Genomic DNA, 15392 nt, shown 5'->3' on the forward strand with positions numbered 1-15392 from the left:
AGGGACGAGAGAGAACCACAAAGATGAATGTTGATATAAAGATCAATCTTAATGACAGTTTGTGTGATGTTCACACTTGAAGCAAATTCTCATTAATGTGCAGAGCAAATTGATGGCAAAAAATTGAATAGAAACTGTTCTGAGAAATACAGTGATGTAGACAGAGGGCGATTGTCAATATCATCGCCACAGTAACTTCTAGATTCTAGGCTGAGCTTTTCGTGATTTGATGAGATGTTTTCTTACAATATGCTATATCTTTTTATTAAGTGATGAATATTTTATAGTATTTCTATATATGTTGCTTTCTCAAAATGTCTGTAGAATAATTTCTCAGGCATGCAATTAAGGTTGTGTTAGGGGCACCTGGATGGCTCAGTCATTTAAGCAGCCAACTCTTGATTTCAGCTCAGACAATAATCTCAGGGTCCTGGCATCAAACCTTGCCGTCCAGCTCCCTGCTCAGAGGGGAGTCTGCTTTAGGATTCTCATTCTCTCTCTCTCTGCCCCTCCCCCTGCTTTCTTTCTCTTTCTCTCAAATAAATAAATAAATCTTATAAAAAAGACTGTGTTAAGAAAGTTGAACTTTTTAGTGCAAGCATACAAATATCTTTATACATTTTCTTTTCACCCTTACTGACTCTTCTAGAACACTCATTCTATGAAAGATCATATTTTAAAAGAACAGCGATTATTCTTACTGGTCAGTTTCACATTATAATTATGGCAATGCCAAATGGCCACCTACAGTGATTAATGATCTCTCTCTAGTGTATGAAATTTAACATTTTAGAATCTTAGCTTAGCTCTTACATGCCTGTTAACCATCACAATAATGTAATATTGTCCAGCCAGTTCAAACAAATAAATTATAAAACATAGCAAAATCTAGGCCCAAGATCAGAGAATAAGTAGAATTTTAAGACCTATGAAACAACATGGGGATTTTCTGTCTAAATGTCTTTTTTTTTTTTTTTAAGATTAAGGTTGTTTGTGTCTGGAGGGCATCCATGACATGTCCAAGGTTACCCAACTCAGTAACAGAGCTGGGATTAAAACTTTTCTGCCGATTCATTGTTTGTGTTCCTCATTTCTGGGTCATTAACAGGTTGTCTTGTAAATCTGCATGCAACTATGTTATTTGAGGACTACATTTAACTAGATACATAAGAAGAACAAAATATCTTTCATGAGGGTTTCTTAATAATGGACAGTGGGCTGTGGGCTTTGGCATCTTTCTGGAAAGTATAATAAAAATCCAAGTAAACATCCTGATTGCAAAATTTGAAATTAAGGTCAGAAAGGAAATTTAATAGACTATTAGAATTGCTCACATTGACAAGTATCTGTCATGTGTTAGATAATTTCATTTCCTTTGTCACAGCCTCCAGACTTGGAATGTAAGGGACTTCTCTGCTTTAAGGGAGTTCTTTACTGCATTTGTATGCCTTTCCTGGTCTGATTTTATTGCAAGAAAAGTACAGAGAAATAATTAGCTGATACCACAGTTCATTTTCTGACACAGGCATTATTTTCAATTATATTAAGTTTCTTTTTAATAAAAAAAAGAACACTGAAAGTGAACAAGTTAGAAAAAATAATTTTGGGGGGAAATGATAATATATTGTCGATGTAAGATGTAGAATTAAATGGAACTGAATAGAGTTTTAGTTACTGATATTTTAATACTGATTTTTTTTTTTTTTTTTAAAGATTTTATTTATTTATTTGACAGACAGATCACAAGTAGGCAGAGAGGCAGGCAGAGAGAAGGGAGGAAGCAGACTCCCTGCTGAGCAGAGAGCCCGATGCGGGGCTCGATCCCAGGACGCTGGGATCATGACCCGAGCCGAAGGCAGCGGCTTTAACCCACTGAGCCACCCAGGCGCCCCTTAATACTGATATTTTAATTGACTAATCCATGGTTAGGAGGTTTTTTATAATGTATACATAAGGGAAATATTCTGGCAAATAGCAGTTTGCTCCCTTTGTATCAACTTCCATGAGTTGGTATTCATTTTCATTGAGAAGACAAGCTATAGATCAGGCACACACTTAAGAAAACATGTGCTTTGGTAACGCTATACTCACTGAGTCTAATTTCTTATGAAAATTATATTTTGGGTAAAATGTGTTTTTTTAGATAAAAATTATAGTGAGGAAAAGGTAAAATAAAAGTAAAACTTAATATATTGTTTTCTCTGGTCTCTGTTGAGCCTTTGTACTTCAATTATCATTGAAAATTTCATTTGATCATTTAGTTGTATTTGTAGCAAAACATGCACACACAGAAAACACATTTCAGATGGCTAGCTTGGATTTATGTTTGCAAGGTACCACATTGCTTAGGAAAAATTACTGTATGAAAGTTTTCTGCAATGTACTGTTTATTACCAGTGCATGAAATTAAATGCTAAACAATTTATAACATTCAAAGTTTTCCAGATTTCTTTTTTCAGCATGAACTAAAGGTAATTGTGAGTCATAATTAATAAAATTCTGTGGAACATTATCATATGAGAGTAGATGACAGTTAATTTTATTATAAAAAAAATCTTAGGGAGGGATAGTGAAGCTATAAATAAATTGACCTCATAATCAGAAATTTTTATTCTTATATTTTTCTAGATTAAGTTTTTGCCATTTCACGTGTTATCTAGGGTACTTACAATATCTTGAAATATTTTTTTAAAGATTTTATTTATTTATTTGACAGACAGAGATCACAAGTAGGCAGAGAGACAGGTAAAGAGACAGAGGGGTAAGTAGGCTCCCCGCCAAGCAGGGAGCCCGATGAGGGGCTCCATCCCAGAACCCTGGGATCATGACCTGAGCCGAAGGTAGAGGCTTTAACCCACTGAGCCACCCAGGCGCCCCAAGGAATATGTATTTTTATTATGCAATCAGTTTCCTTTTATATCATTTATGTGTGCTGCCTGTAGAGTAGTCTCTCAAGCATATAATTAATATTGTTTTAAGTTGGTGGGACAGTTCAGACTAGTTACAGTCCCAGCCTGGAAGCTAATTTTGTTTGCTTTTGCTTTCCTAGTAGTTAGTTGCATGTCTGTCACAAGGTCATTCTGGCAGAAGATTCTCCACCGTATGGCTTAGCCCTAAAATTGCCACTGCCCATTTTCATTGATCCTCTCAAGTCTTGGCCCTCCTCCAGATTTCTTGAGTAAGACTTGCATTTTCACCATATCTTTAGGTGATTTGTATGTCATGAATGTTTGGGAAGCCCTGCTCTCAAAAGATGGTCCCTCTCCATTTAGATGGGTCTCTTATATCCCTGATAAGTGCCAGGCAAAGGGTTAGATTCCTGATATGTGTTACCTCATTTAGTCCTCACCACATCTTTACTATCATTCTACTTCTTAAGATGTAAACATTTTTTAAAAGACTTTATTATGGAAAATATAGATTACAGTTCTAGAAATAAAACTGTGATCTATCTCCCCTGTACCCTTCTCCCAGCTTCAACAGGGCATGTCTGAACTTATTTCATCATTATAATGAAGCAAATCCCAATCATCACATAATTTTATCCATAAATAACTTAGTAAGCATCTCTACAAGAAAAAAAAAACCTGTTTTTTTACATAATCATGATAGTGCTATTATTAAAAATATTATAAAAGTTTTTTTCTTGCATCAGACACAGGCATTGTTCATATTTCCCTGATTGTCTCATGATTATTTGTACATTTTTTTCTGTTATTTCCTTTTAAGTGTCTTGGAATTGTAGGGGAAGAAAAAATAAATTTTCCTCTACCCTTCTGATTTGTTAACTGAGACTCCTGTAATAAAAGACAGAATAACAAGGAAAACCGCATTTATTAACATGTATACTCCCTATATACATGAAAGGTACCCAAGGAAAAATGAGTAACTCCTCTAAGTGGCTTAAAATTCAGGCTCAGATACCATCTTAATAGGGAAAAGGGAGAAAGGGAAGTTGGCCACTTGGAGGAGAGTAAATTATTTTCAGGAAAGATGAATGGGCTTTTAGAAGAATCGATGGGAGACATGATACTTTGTGACAAAGTGTGTCAGTATACAATGTCAACTTCTAGTCCTTCTGATAAGAGTCAATCCTTGGTTGAAATCCTCACGGAGGGAATTTATGGTACTTGAGTTTTTTTTTGGAGGGTCTGTTTAGGCAGATAAGGCAAATTCAAAGAAAACGTCTCCTTGCATTTACTGTCTTTCAAGTGCCTACAACTCAAAATTTCAGTATACCAAAGCAACATATTCTGGGGTGACATTTTCTGCTTCCCAGAATCAAGATCTAAATATTCATCCTTTGGGATCTTATGTCTTTTGAGACTTCCTCTCTCCCCTTCCTTTTCATTTAATCTCTAGATTTCTAAAATGAACTTATTTCTTTCGTCATCCCATTTTACAGAGGCCAGAAGTGAAAGTCAGAGATTTACTAAACTTGCCTGAGGCTTAGTAGTTCATAAGTGGCCGTACCAGAATTGAAACCAAGCCTGTCAACCTCTTTTAATCTTTCCCCATATCATGTTGCTGCCCTTGCATTGACCCCACTTTAATTTTCACTCTGTCTGTTTAGTCTTTTCTGTTTCTTGCCCAATTACTTATTCTAAAAGATCTGCAGACCTTCATATGCTCATTTGGAAAATCTGCACTTTAAAATATAGACACTTAAGGACTCAGGCATCATGCAAAAGTGATGTCACTCCCCTCCAACAATAAATTTCAGAATGAAGGAAAAAAAATCTTTCTTTCTTTCTTGATCGTTTATGTGATTTAAGTGAGCAGTCTACCAAGGATATTTACAGCTACAAAGATCAACGGCTGTCGGTGCCATCCTGGGGCCTTCTTAATCCCCCTCCCTGCTCTGGTTGCATACAGATTCCCCTGCACTGTGGGAGGGCTATATTTCAGCCTTACCTTTCACTCCTCACTTAGGGCTTATAGTTGCTTAGCAATGCACAATGCATGGATGTTGTTATAGTGTACAGATTTTTCTTGTAGCGGAAAGATCCTAATTTTTTCTGAGCTTTTGGAATTTAATATTATTGTATGGTTGTGTTTTAGATTGGAGAATTAATTTACGTTGTCGAAGGAAAAGGTATGATCCCCTTGCCTTCCTCCTTTTTCCCAAAGGATTCTTCAGCTCCACTTGACTACAGCACTTCTCCAGAGGAAGGTAGAGTATATGTGTGTTTGATTTTGTTTAAAATGTTGGAGGATGGGATTGCTCCTCATAGAGCCATCCAAGCGTATTCATGGCAAGTTTTTCCAGTAAAAACTTGGAAGGCTCTTGGAAGGCTCCCTTTTAACTTTATTATGTCAGCATCCATGGAATACTCCTCCAGTTTAACAAGTAAGAACATGTCAATGGTGATTTTTTTTTAAATCCTTATTTCTCATTCTTCAGATAAATATTAAAATTTGGCATTCAAAATATTTACTCAGCAAATTTTCAGTTTCCCACATAACTTGGAAATGACTATACTCTCAAATTCTGTATATTGTACTGTATTACCTGAACTGGTACCCTACATTCTGAAGTATAAGGTTGTTAGTGAAAGAAAATGACAGTTCTTACCAGTCCCTGATGAATGTCTTTACATTTATTTCTACTTCCCTTACCTTCTAATCACTGATAGTGCAATGATCACTTAATGTTTGAACACGTTGATATTTCTACAAAAGAACCCTTGGAGTTCTTTTGCACATTCTTTGAGCATTCTTCTTAGAGAATACCAGCAAAATACCTTTAATTCATGAAGACTTCCTCTTGAATTACTAAACCAGGGCTACTAGAAATGAGTACTCACGGTACTATGGCTAAGAAAGGCTACAACTGCAGTTTTATATTTCATACCTTCCAAGTCTATTCTGGATAACATTGTCAAGGGCACAAATGATCATGGCAGTCATGAACGTTTTTGCTTCCCTTAGTGTTTAGTAAGGAAAATCCAGTTCTGTATTTGAAATGTGAGCTCCGTCACATCTTGGATGTGGACCTTACCTTGCCACTGACTAATGAAGCCAAGGAAAAGGCTTTGGCTTTTGCAGCACAGCAGCAGATGTCGGACATAGAGTATGAGCGACGGTTGATCACAGGCACTCTGGAGAGCAGTAGTGTCCGCGTGGCCATCGCCCTCCTGGGACTGACGAGGATTGAGGTGAGAATGCAGGACAGATGATGCACTTAGATTACTCTCTTTTTAAAATTACACAGAGTTGTCACCTAATCATAACCTTTTTACGTGGAAGAATAACAAATGCTGGTTTTCCTCAGGAAGACAGCTCAGTTGCTTTTTTTTCTTTCTACCTCATTAAATAATAAGTCTGGAACAAAGCGTTCTACTAATGTTAGCACAACTGCTAATTTTATTGGTGTAACTAAGTTAGTGGTAACTTAGCATACTAAGTACATTTAGGCATTACAGGGTCGCTGCTGAATTCACATTTGCCTCCACTTCTGACTACACATTAGAATGCCCTGGAGAACTTATATTAATAGCAGTACCCAGGCCCTGTTCTACAATAATCAAATACAAATCTCTGGAAGGGGGTGGGGAGGGACATGTTCCAAAAGTTGTGCAGGATATTCTGTGCATCCGAAGAGACTCATCCCTGGGGTCAGACTGCCTGGCTGAGCGTCCGGACGCTGACACTGTCTACCTGTGTGACTGTGGGCTGGTTACTTCAAAATCATCAATCTTTGATTTTTGTATTTTTAATTTGAGGATGCTGGTAATTGATGGAAGCTAAGTGAGAGAATTACCTAAAATGCTTACCACTTTACCTGGTATATAAATAAGTGTTCTCAGGGCACCTGGGTGGCTTTGTCATTAAGCCTCTGCATTTGCCTCAGGTCATGATCCCAGGGTCCTGGGATCGAGCCCCGCATTAGTCTCCTTGCTTGGAGGGGAGTCTACTTCTCCCTCTGCTCCTCCCACTCTCTCTCTTTCTCTAATAAAAAAAAAAACAAAAAGCAAAATCTTAAAAAAAAATAAGTGCTCTCTAGTTGTGCGGCATTATTGTCCTGTTATTATTATGGACTCTATCCTTATATCTTGAACTCTAGTGTATAAATGAAGTGACGTACAGTCTAACCTCCAGAGAGCCACCGAAGTGATTCTTTTATAATATAAACCTGGTCATGTTGTTCCCCTGCACAGATTCCTCTGTTGGCTTTCCAACTCATTCACAATAAAACCCAACATCCTTAGGACGGTCCTCATGACCCTTCTGGCCAATCCCATCTCTTCCCTGATCTCACCTTCTCCACTGGAGCCCATGCATTCATGTCACTCCTTCAGCACAGGCTCATCTAAAAATCCCAAGGCATGCTGCCCTTGCCTTGTGCACTTCTGTGGTTAATTTTCCCTAGATATTAGACACTATTTCCCTCAATTACTTTAGGCCTGCTAAAATGCTACCAATGAGGTTATGCTTATATTTTTTTTGTATTTTTTCAAATTATGTATTTTTTAAAAAGCATTGTCTATGAGACACTTTGCAAATCCTGTATTTCCTTCAACTTCGTTTGTAGATAGCATGTCACCTGAGAATAATTGTTTCCTCATTGTCTGTCTCCAGCAAGGGAATTTGTGAGAAAGTATTTGTTTAGTTACTGCTCATATCACCAGTACCTAGAAAAGTGTACTATGCCGAAGGTAGTCACTAAATCTTTGATCAGTGTAGGAACAAATGGTAAATGTTTTCATCCTTATTTGAGATTGGCCTTCATATATTACCTTACATATGTTACAGCAAATACTCAGCATTGTAGGGACGATTTATTTTTTTGTTAGAATGAGAGAATCAGTACAGTCTAAGCACAGATTCCTAACTTTTAATGATGATATTTTATGGATGAACTGGACTTTTAAGTTCTGATTAGTTCAAAAATATTAAGGTCCAAGGCTCTGATGCCTTCTGGACTGACCCATCTACTCTATGCATTCAAAAAGCTAATGGCTCTCTTTAGCTCATTCCAACATGCTTACTTCTGTGATGGAGCAATGAATTTGCAAGGTTTTTGTTCAACTTTCAGTATAGTATTACAATAGAAATGTTTGATATGTAGCCTTTTCAAACTTTAACCGTATCATAGTATACTTTCCATCCTTTTAATTTTTGTCTTCAGGGGCACCTGGACAGCTCAGTTGGTTAAACACTTGACTCTTGATTTTGGCTCAAGTTGTGATCTCAGGATCATGGGGTCGGGCTCTGTGCTCGTTGGGGAGTCTGCTGGAGATTCTCTGTCTCCCTCTCCCTTTGCCCCTCGTCGCTGCTCTCTCTTTCAAATAAATAAATAAATCTTAAAAAAATTAAAAATTTATTTTCTTCATTCTTAGCCCTTATCAAAACATTTTATTTAAATGAGGAATGCTGGAGGGAGATGGATTTTGTCAGTGGATCCCCTTTCTATTATTTATGCATGTATACAGCTTCTATTTTTCTCCCTTCTTTTAACTGTCTCTGGAATCCAGCACACTCTTTGTGTTTATTATTGTATTTACCAAATTATGTTTTATATAATATATATCTTTATATTTCCCTGTTCCTCTAGGATTGTGAATGCCTAGAAATGAAAAATCTTTGTTATGTGTTTTTTAGCCCTTATTGTCTTCTGTGTGACAGGTGCTCCGTCACTGTTTAATTGAATTGAACATGTGCCCGAACAAACAAATGACACTTTAAACCTGAGGTCTTCATGTCTATCCAGCTTGCCTCATAGCCTGATTTTTCACAGTCACAGTCGTCTTGTTTACTTATCCTTGTTTACCTCCCACATTTGCAGGATGGGTATCTGTATGTGTGTGTCTACTTCTTGACTAGTTGGTGGAAATAACAGCAACAAAAACAATCATCATCATAATTTATGAAAAAACCTTGGCTTCTTTAAAATTAAAATTGAAATGTTTTAAATAATCTCCAAATTTAGAGATTATAAGTTTTTTTTAACCTGAAGATTATTATTGTCTTTGAATTCTGTGAATATCACACATTTTTTTATTTCAGCAAAAACTTTCCAAATACATATAGTAACTATAGAAGGGTTGAATGTGCCTGTTTAGGAGAACTAGTTGCAGCAAATCAGAACTCACAGATGCAACTTATTGTGCAAATATACATCTAATCATAAAGGGTTTTTTTTTAAGCGCAATTATCAATGCACTCTTGAAATATAATAATGTTGCTAATTTTTGTAACAGTAAACAAGATAATTTTAAAAGTACTCTCTCCTTGGATAGTATTTTACACCTTTTTCCCCAATGTGTTTTTATGTGCAATTGTCCAAATTATTTCAGTGACCCCATGGAGAAATGTAGAGAAGGTAGAATTATACTTGTAATACAAAAAATGAAATGACTGATTCATAAAAAGACTTATGTCAAGGGTAGCAATTAGAGCCCAGATCATGGTAGAGACATCATCGTATTTTATTTTATTTTATTTTATTTTAAAGAATTTATTTATTTATTTGACACAGAGAGAGAGAGATCACAAGTAGGAAGAGAGGCAGGCAGAGAGAGAGGAGGAAGCAGGCTCCCCGCTGAGCAGAGAGCCCGATGCGGGGCTTGATCCCAAGACCCTGGGACCATGACCTGAGCCGAAGGCAGAGGCTTTAACTTGTTGAGCCACCCAGGTGCCCCCATCATTGTATTTTAAAGCTGAGAAAAGAAATCAGAGGCACTCAGAGACACATAGTCCAACCTCTTACACTTAGAGCCCTGCAAACGAAGACCCCAAAATAGTAAGATGATAGCCTAAGGTCACACAACTGATTCGTGACAGAATACAGATGGACCCAGGTTTTTGCCCCCCTCGTCCATTACTCTTTTCCTTCTCCTGCATAGTCTTCAGACTGTATGTTCACTCCTTAGTCTACTGACATGAAATTGTATAATGGAATAAATGAAAGTCTGGAATACTCAGTTATAGCATAAAATAACTATATAACAAAATCTAAAATCGTCCTTGAAATCAATCTGATTGGATAAATGTAATCATTTTTCTATCAAAGAAAAGTGACACATCTGACTAATTTTTTTTTTTTTTGTACACAACCATGTGGAATTTGAATTTTTGAAACATTTGTAGAGTAATAGCAATATGATATATCTACTTTATACTGCAAGAGACAGGATCTTTTGTCAGGAGCATGAGTTTCAGACACTTCACCACTTAGCACTCATTTACTGAATTCATATTCTTTTGGCCATTAATAAATCAACTCTAATGATATACTCAGTGATACTGGACAGATTCAGAACTTACAGGGTAGTTTCCTTCTATTTTCTATTAACTTTTTCCAGTTTATGTTTTAAAAGCCATGCTATATATTCTGGGATAAATGGTAAGAAAAATAATTGAAATTTTGAAACTTAATATGTTTAATAAAGGAAGCCTAAAAGATCTCCTCTGTGAGGCTTCAGAAGGGTAAAGAAAATGGTTTTTGTATTTGTATAATTTAAGTGCACTTTAAATCATGAAGCAATCCTATTGATACTGTTGAAGATGAACAAAGCTGGATACAAGTTACAGCCATAAGGCTTACCTTTATTCAGTAACTGTTGTAATAAGGAGAAGGATCCAGCATGAACTAAACTGCTATTTGTACAGGAGGAACTGGGAGTTTTAAAAGGAGGATGAGAAAGTAAGGAGGAATAATGAACAGGGAACTTAAAAATAATGAGCAGAATCAGGGAAGTGGGAGGGGGTGGGTCAGTGTGAGGATCTGGATTTGTTAATTGATGCTTATCTGCAGGAGAAACAAACTTCTGTGATCTTTATGATCGGAGGTAGTGATGCAAGTTAGAACAAGGTACCTACCTGCTGGGATCATTATTTCCTTGAATGTCTGCATTCTGAGGTCCTTGAAGACATTTCTGTGTGGGAGAGGGGTGGGTCAGTGTGAGGATCTGGATTTGTTAATTGATGCTTATCTGCAGGAGAAACAAACTTCTGTGATCTTTATGATCGGAGGTAGTGATGCAAGTTAGAACAAGGTATCTACCTGCTGGGATCATTATTTCCTTGAATGTCTGCATTCTGAGGTCCTTGAAGACATTTCTGTGTGGCAGAAAACTTACATCTTAAAAAGGAGAGAGAAAGAGGGGGAGGCTGGGTTGAGTGGGGGGTGGAAGGAAAAAAGGGGGGGAGAGAAAGGATTTATAATAGCAAGCTTTCTAAACTAACTGCTCTAATAAGAGGGAGTTTAGGGGCCTATCTGCCTGTCACTGGCTTTTGGCTGAAACAAACAGTACATTCTCTTGGCAGCACTGAGCTCTCTCAGGTAGACACTTTAAGGGGAACTGGAACCATCCTAGGGATATGGCCTTGAGCTGTTAGAAATTAAGTCAGCACTTGTTCAAGTCTCTTAGTGTATGTGTGCGTGTGAGGGGGGAAGGGGGTAGATAAAACCACTTGTGCTGAAAATCTGCAGTTACTGCAGGCCAAGATTGAGGCTTCCTTGAGAAGAGGGCTTGGAGAAGCCTGACTAGAGTTTGGCCAAGAAGAGAATCTATGTCAATATATCATGACATAATGACTTGGAGGATAAGAAGGCAGATCATATACATTTAGGTTAAAGAGGTGGTTGCTGATGTGAATAGATAATTTGTTCGTAGTGACTAGAAAAATGAACCAAACACAAGCAATGATAAATGTAAATGAATTAATTTAAGTTTTTTAATTTATGTGATTTTAATTACCAAAGTGAAGTAGTTGAAAAATGTTCCTTTGTGGAAAAAAAAAAAATCCTTGTGGATTTTGTGGATAACAAACCCAGCCAGTGAATGAGAAAATAATGGCACCAACATTTCTTTTTGTTGAGTAATGATACTGTGACCACAATCAAGTTGATGATGACAGTGATTCTATAATAGCCAACATTTATTGAGTATTCAAAATATGTTCCAAGGATCTGGATTTTGTTTTCACTTTAAATATTCAAACCACAGATTGGCAGCGTGTACGATTATTGCCCATATTTTACAAATGAAGACTTTGTAGTTTTGCTTAATAGCCTGGCCAAGCTTACTTAGAGTTGGGTTATAAATGTAGGCCGTCTGCCTTCAAGAGTGCTTGGTCTAACCCTGGGGCTTTACTGTGTGGTTAGTGATAGAGCATCCAGCTAAAAATAAAAGATTTCCTACCTCTGTGCTTTGCATTGCTTGCTTCGCACTTGTTTCACACTTCACGCTTTCTCTTCAGTGTTCCATTTTAAGAAGGACAATATTGAACTAAATTGTGTCTTGCAAAGCAGTTGTATGATGGTGAGTGGTTGTAACCCACATTAAGTAAGTAGTGGTTGAAGGGACTAAATGTATCAAACCTATTTAAAGGGTATGTTTGGGATGGAAGGAAGGAGAAAAAAAATTTTTTTAAATGAAAGGTACGTTTGGATGTCTATGGAAGGGCAGGACCTAATTTTATACATATAAATGTAAATACAAGTACACATACATTGTCATTAAAATTGTCATTGTCATTGTCACAAAATTGTCATTAGGAAAAGAGAGGAGACTCACTGTGCTTCTGATAAGAGCTAGAACTGATGGGTTAGATGTTGAGGAACACAGGGATCAGCTGAAGGAGGGAAGTACTTTCTCAGTGCTATTTGCCATTGGAACTGGTTTTTCCCTGAAGGAATGAATTCCTTAGCACTGAAAGGATTACAGAATGGGATATTGAGCATCTGCTAATAAAGGATGATTCCACTGATTCTGTAAAACATGTTAGTGCCATCTTCCACCAATCAAAAAGTAATGTGTCTAAAGAAATGAACAAATTCAATCCCTTGGTGGATTTTTTCCCAAATGTGGACTCTAAATACATAATAATGCTTTTTTATGTGTGTTTTGGGGGTAAAAGCTAAGAGAATTACATTCCAATTTTGCTCTTTGTTTATTTGCAGACTTGTACACTCTTTAATACTTCAAAGCTAAAGAAGCCTAAGTCCATTTTATACACAGCAGAACTGAGCCTTCCAGAACATTTTGATATCCCCAAGAAAATCTACATTCCTCAGATTCCAGAAACTCAAGCTAAATTGACCCCGTCGCAAGAAATTAAACCTGCAAATAAAAGAGGTAATCAGTAACATGTCGACTGCAATATCTAGCTCTGTCCCAGGCCCTGTGAAATACTAAAATTTAAAAGAGATTCTCTCTACTAATAGGATGTTTGTAATATAATTAAATGTTTGTAATATACTAAATGTATTAGTTCAGTGTACATAAATATCAATTATTGAATATTTTGCATTATAAATAATCACCATACTATAGCACAGTAATCTAAATTATGTACTAAATTTAAGTGCTAAGTTGCTGGTACTTGAATTTGCAGACCTGTTATTACTCCTTCTTAAAGAGTAGTTGTCTGATAAAGACCGTTAAATGCTCTTTGAGAAAGGTAAGGTCTTGCTGTGACAGTGAAATTGGTTACAGAAATTGTGCTGGAGTTGAGGTTCAGGCTAGCTTTAAAGGCTAGGAGGGCTGTTGGTGGCAATAGCATATCAGAGGAGACAATGTGTAATTTATGAGTAATTTATCTCCGATCTGGACTAGGGTCTTTAATATTTGAATACTTACTCTTCGTCTCCTGGTACCTTTTTTATTCTGTGATTGTAAATAGGAAGGACTAACCCAGATTAAATAGAATATTAATAAATTTACATTGTCAAATATAAGCAATAAGATGTAAACAATGTGACAAAATAATTTAAAGTATCCAAGATTAGTTTTCTTTTTTTTTTTTTTTTAATTTATTTATTTGTTAGAGAGAGAGAGCGAGCGAGCACAGGCAGAGAGTGGTAGGCAGAGGCAGACGGAGAAGCAGGCTCCCCGCCGAGCAAGGAGCCCGATGTGGGACTCGATCCCAGGACTCCAGGATCATGACCTGAGCCGAAGGCAGCCGCTTAACCAACTGAGCCACCCAGGCGTCCCCAAGATTAGTTTTCATTTCACTTCTTTCCAAGCTGGTGGATAGCATTAGGATTGTAATTTCTTTGCTAGGGCTATTCCCACAATGTATCATAACTCAAGCATCATGGATTCTACTTTATATTGTTGCTAACTTACATTTTGTTACATCTTCCTGTGTTCTTTTCCTGAGGCTTTGTGTTAAACATATAATGTTTCAGGGGCACCTGGGTGGCTCAGTCATTAAGTGTCTGCCTTTGGCTCAGGTCATGATCCCGGGATCCTGGGATAGAGTCCCGCATCGGGCTCCCTGCTCGGTTGGGAGCCTGCTTCTCCCACTCCTACTCCCCATGCTTGTGTTCCCTCTCTCTCTCTCTCTCTCTGTCAAATAAATAAATAAAATCTTAAAATATATATACACACACACACACATATATATGTGTGTATATATATATATAATGTTTCAAAATCTGAATAGGTGGTTACAGATGATAAAGTTACAGGGTAATCTGTTCATTTTACCTTCGTAGGAGATCTGAGATCTCAGATTCAAATGCTAAGTGGCCAAGCAGGTAATAAGGATTTATGAATTAGATTTGGTCTAAGGCAAGAAGAATGATGGAGCCTAGGACAAACTAGAGAGTAGGCGCCCTGTCTAAACATTCAAAATCAAAATAATAAACAGAAAAGCTTAAGTCCGCCCAACAACTGTGAGGGTATATTTAACTCATCAGCTGTCAAGCTGGTGACAGCTCTTAAGTTGTTGTCTTTTTTTTTTTTTTTTTTAATCTTTATTGCCTCTGGCTTTTCATTACACTATTAAATGTTTAAATGAAGATTTTATAATGATGATTTTTTAACCCCTTTGAGATAACTGGATAAAGTTGTGTGTATTATAAGCCCAGCTAGGATTCCCAGTCCAAACAATTCATTTATTCAGCCGTTCACTTAACACTCTTAAGAATCAATTCCTTTGGGCAAAATTATTAAAACTGGCATATTAAGGTGCTCTTTAATTATAAATAAGTATGAAGTTATCTATATTGAAAAGTCTTCCGCTCAGATAATTTTCAAAGGCTAATATTTTTCTTTTGTATCAATTGTGACGTCTCCATTTCAGTAAGAAGGTTATTGTGAGAATTAAGAAAAATAGAGCTGTTAATTTTAAAAGATCATGCACAAAAGTTTTAAAATATAATTTGCATATCATGGTTCCTAATTTGATTTTCTATGCAGTTGACTTTATAGAAGAGTCTTGCAGCTCAGGTTTCTGTATCCACTTCCTTCAGCATACATTTAAATAAATTAAGTTTACAAAAGCAGAATATTCTAACTCAGGATCGTAGCAGGTTACATAGAATATATAGCCTAAACAGTGCAATGTACATTCTATTGTTAAGCAGTGGACTTGATTAATGAAAAGGAAAGGAACATATGCTATTTAAGTTTAATAAATAACATTTTATTGGAATT

At 36.7% G+C, this 15392-nt stretch overlaps 1 protein-coding gene across 1 annotated transcript in view; it reads left to right on the forward strand.

The window, feature by feature from the left end:
* Positions 1-15392, forward strand: part of CFAP47 (cilia and flagella associated protein 47) — a gene marked incomplete at its 5' end in the record, with an annotated part of 422483 nt that overhangs the window by 187530 nt on the left and 219561 nt on the right. Inside the window, 3 exons of the mRNA XM_080795480.1 lie at positions 5062-5173; positions 5932-6158; positions 12911-13085. Of these exons, the coding sequence (XP_080651606.1) occupies positions 5062-5173; positions 5932-6158; positions 12911-13085 (514 nt within the window). The remainder of the gene's footprint in view (positions 1-5061; positions 5174-5931; positions 6159-12910; positions 13086-15392) is intronic.

The sequence above is a fragment of the Martes martes genome, assembly GCF_963455335.1.
Source record: "Martes martes genome assembly, chromosome: X".
In the NCBI taxonomy this organism is placed as follows: domain Eukaryota; kingdom Metazoa; phylum Chordata; class Mammalia; order Carnivora; family Mustelidae; genus Martes; species Martes martes.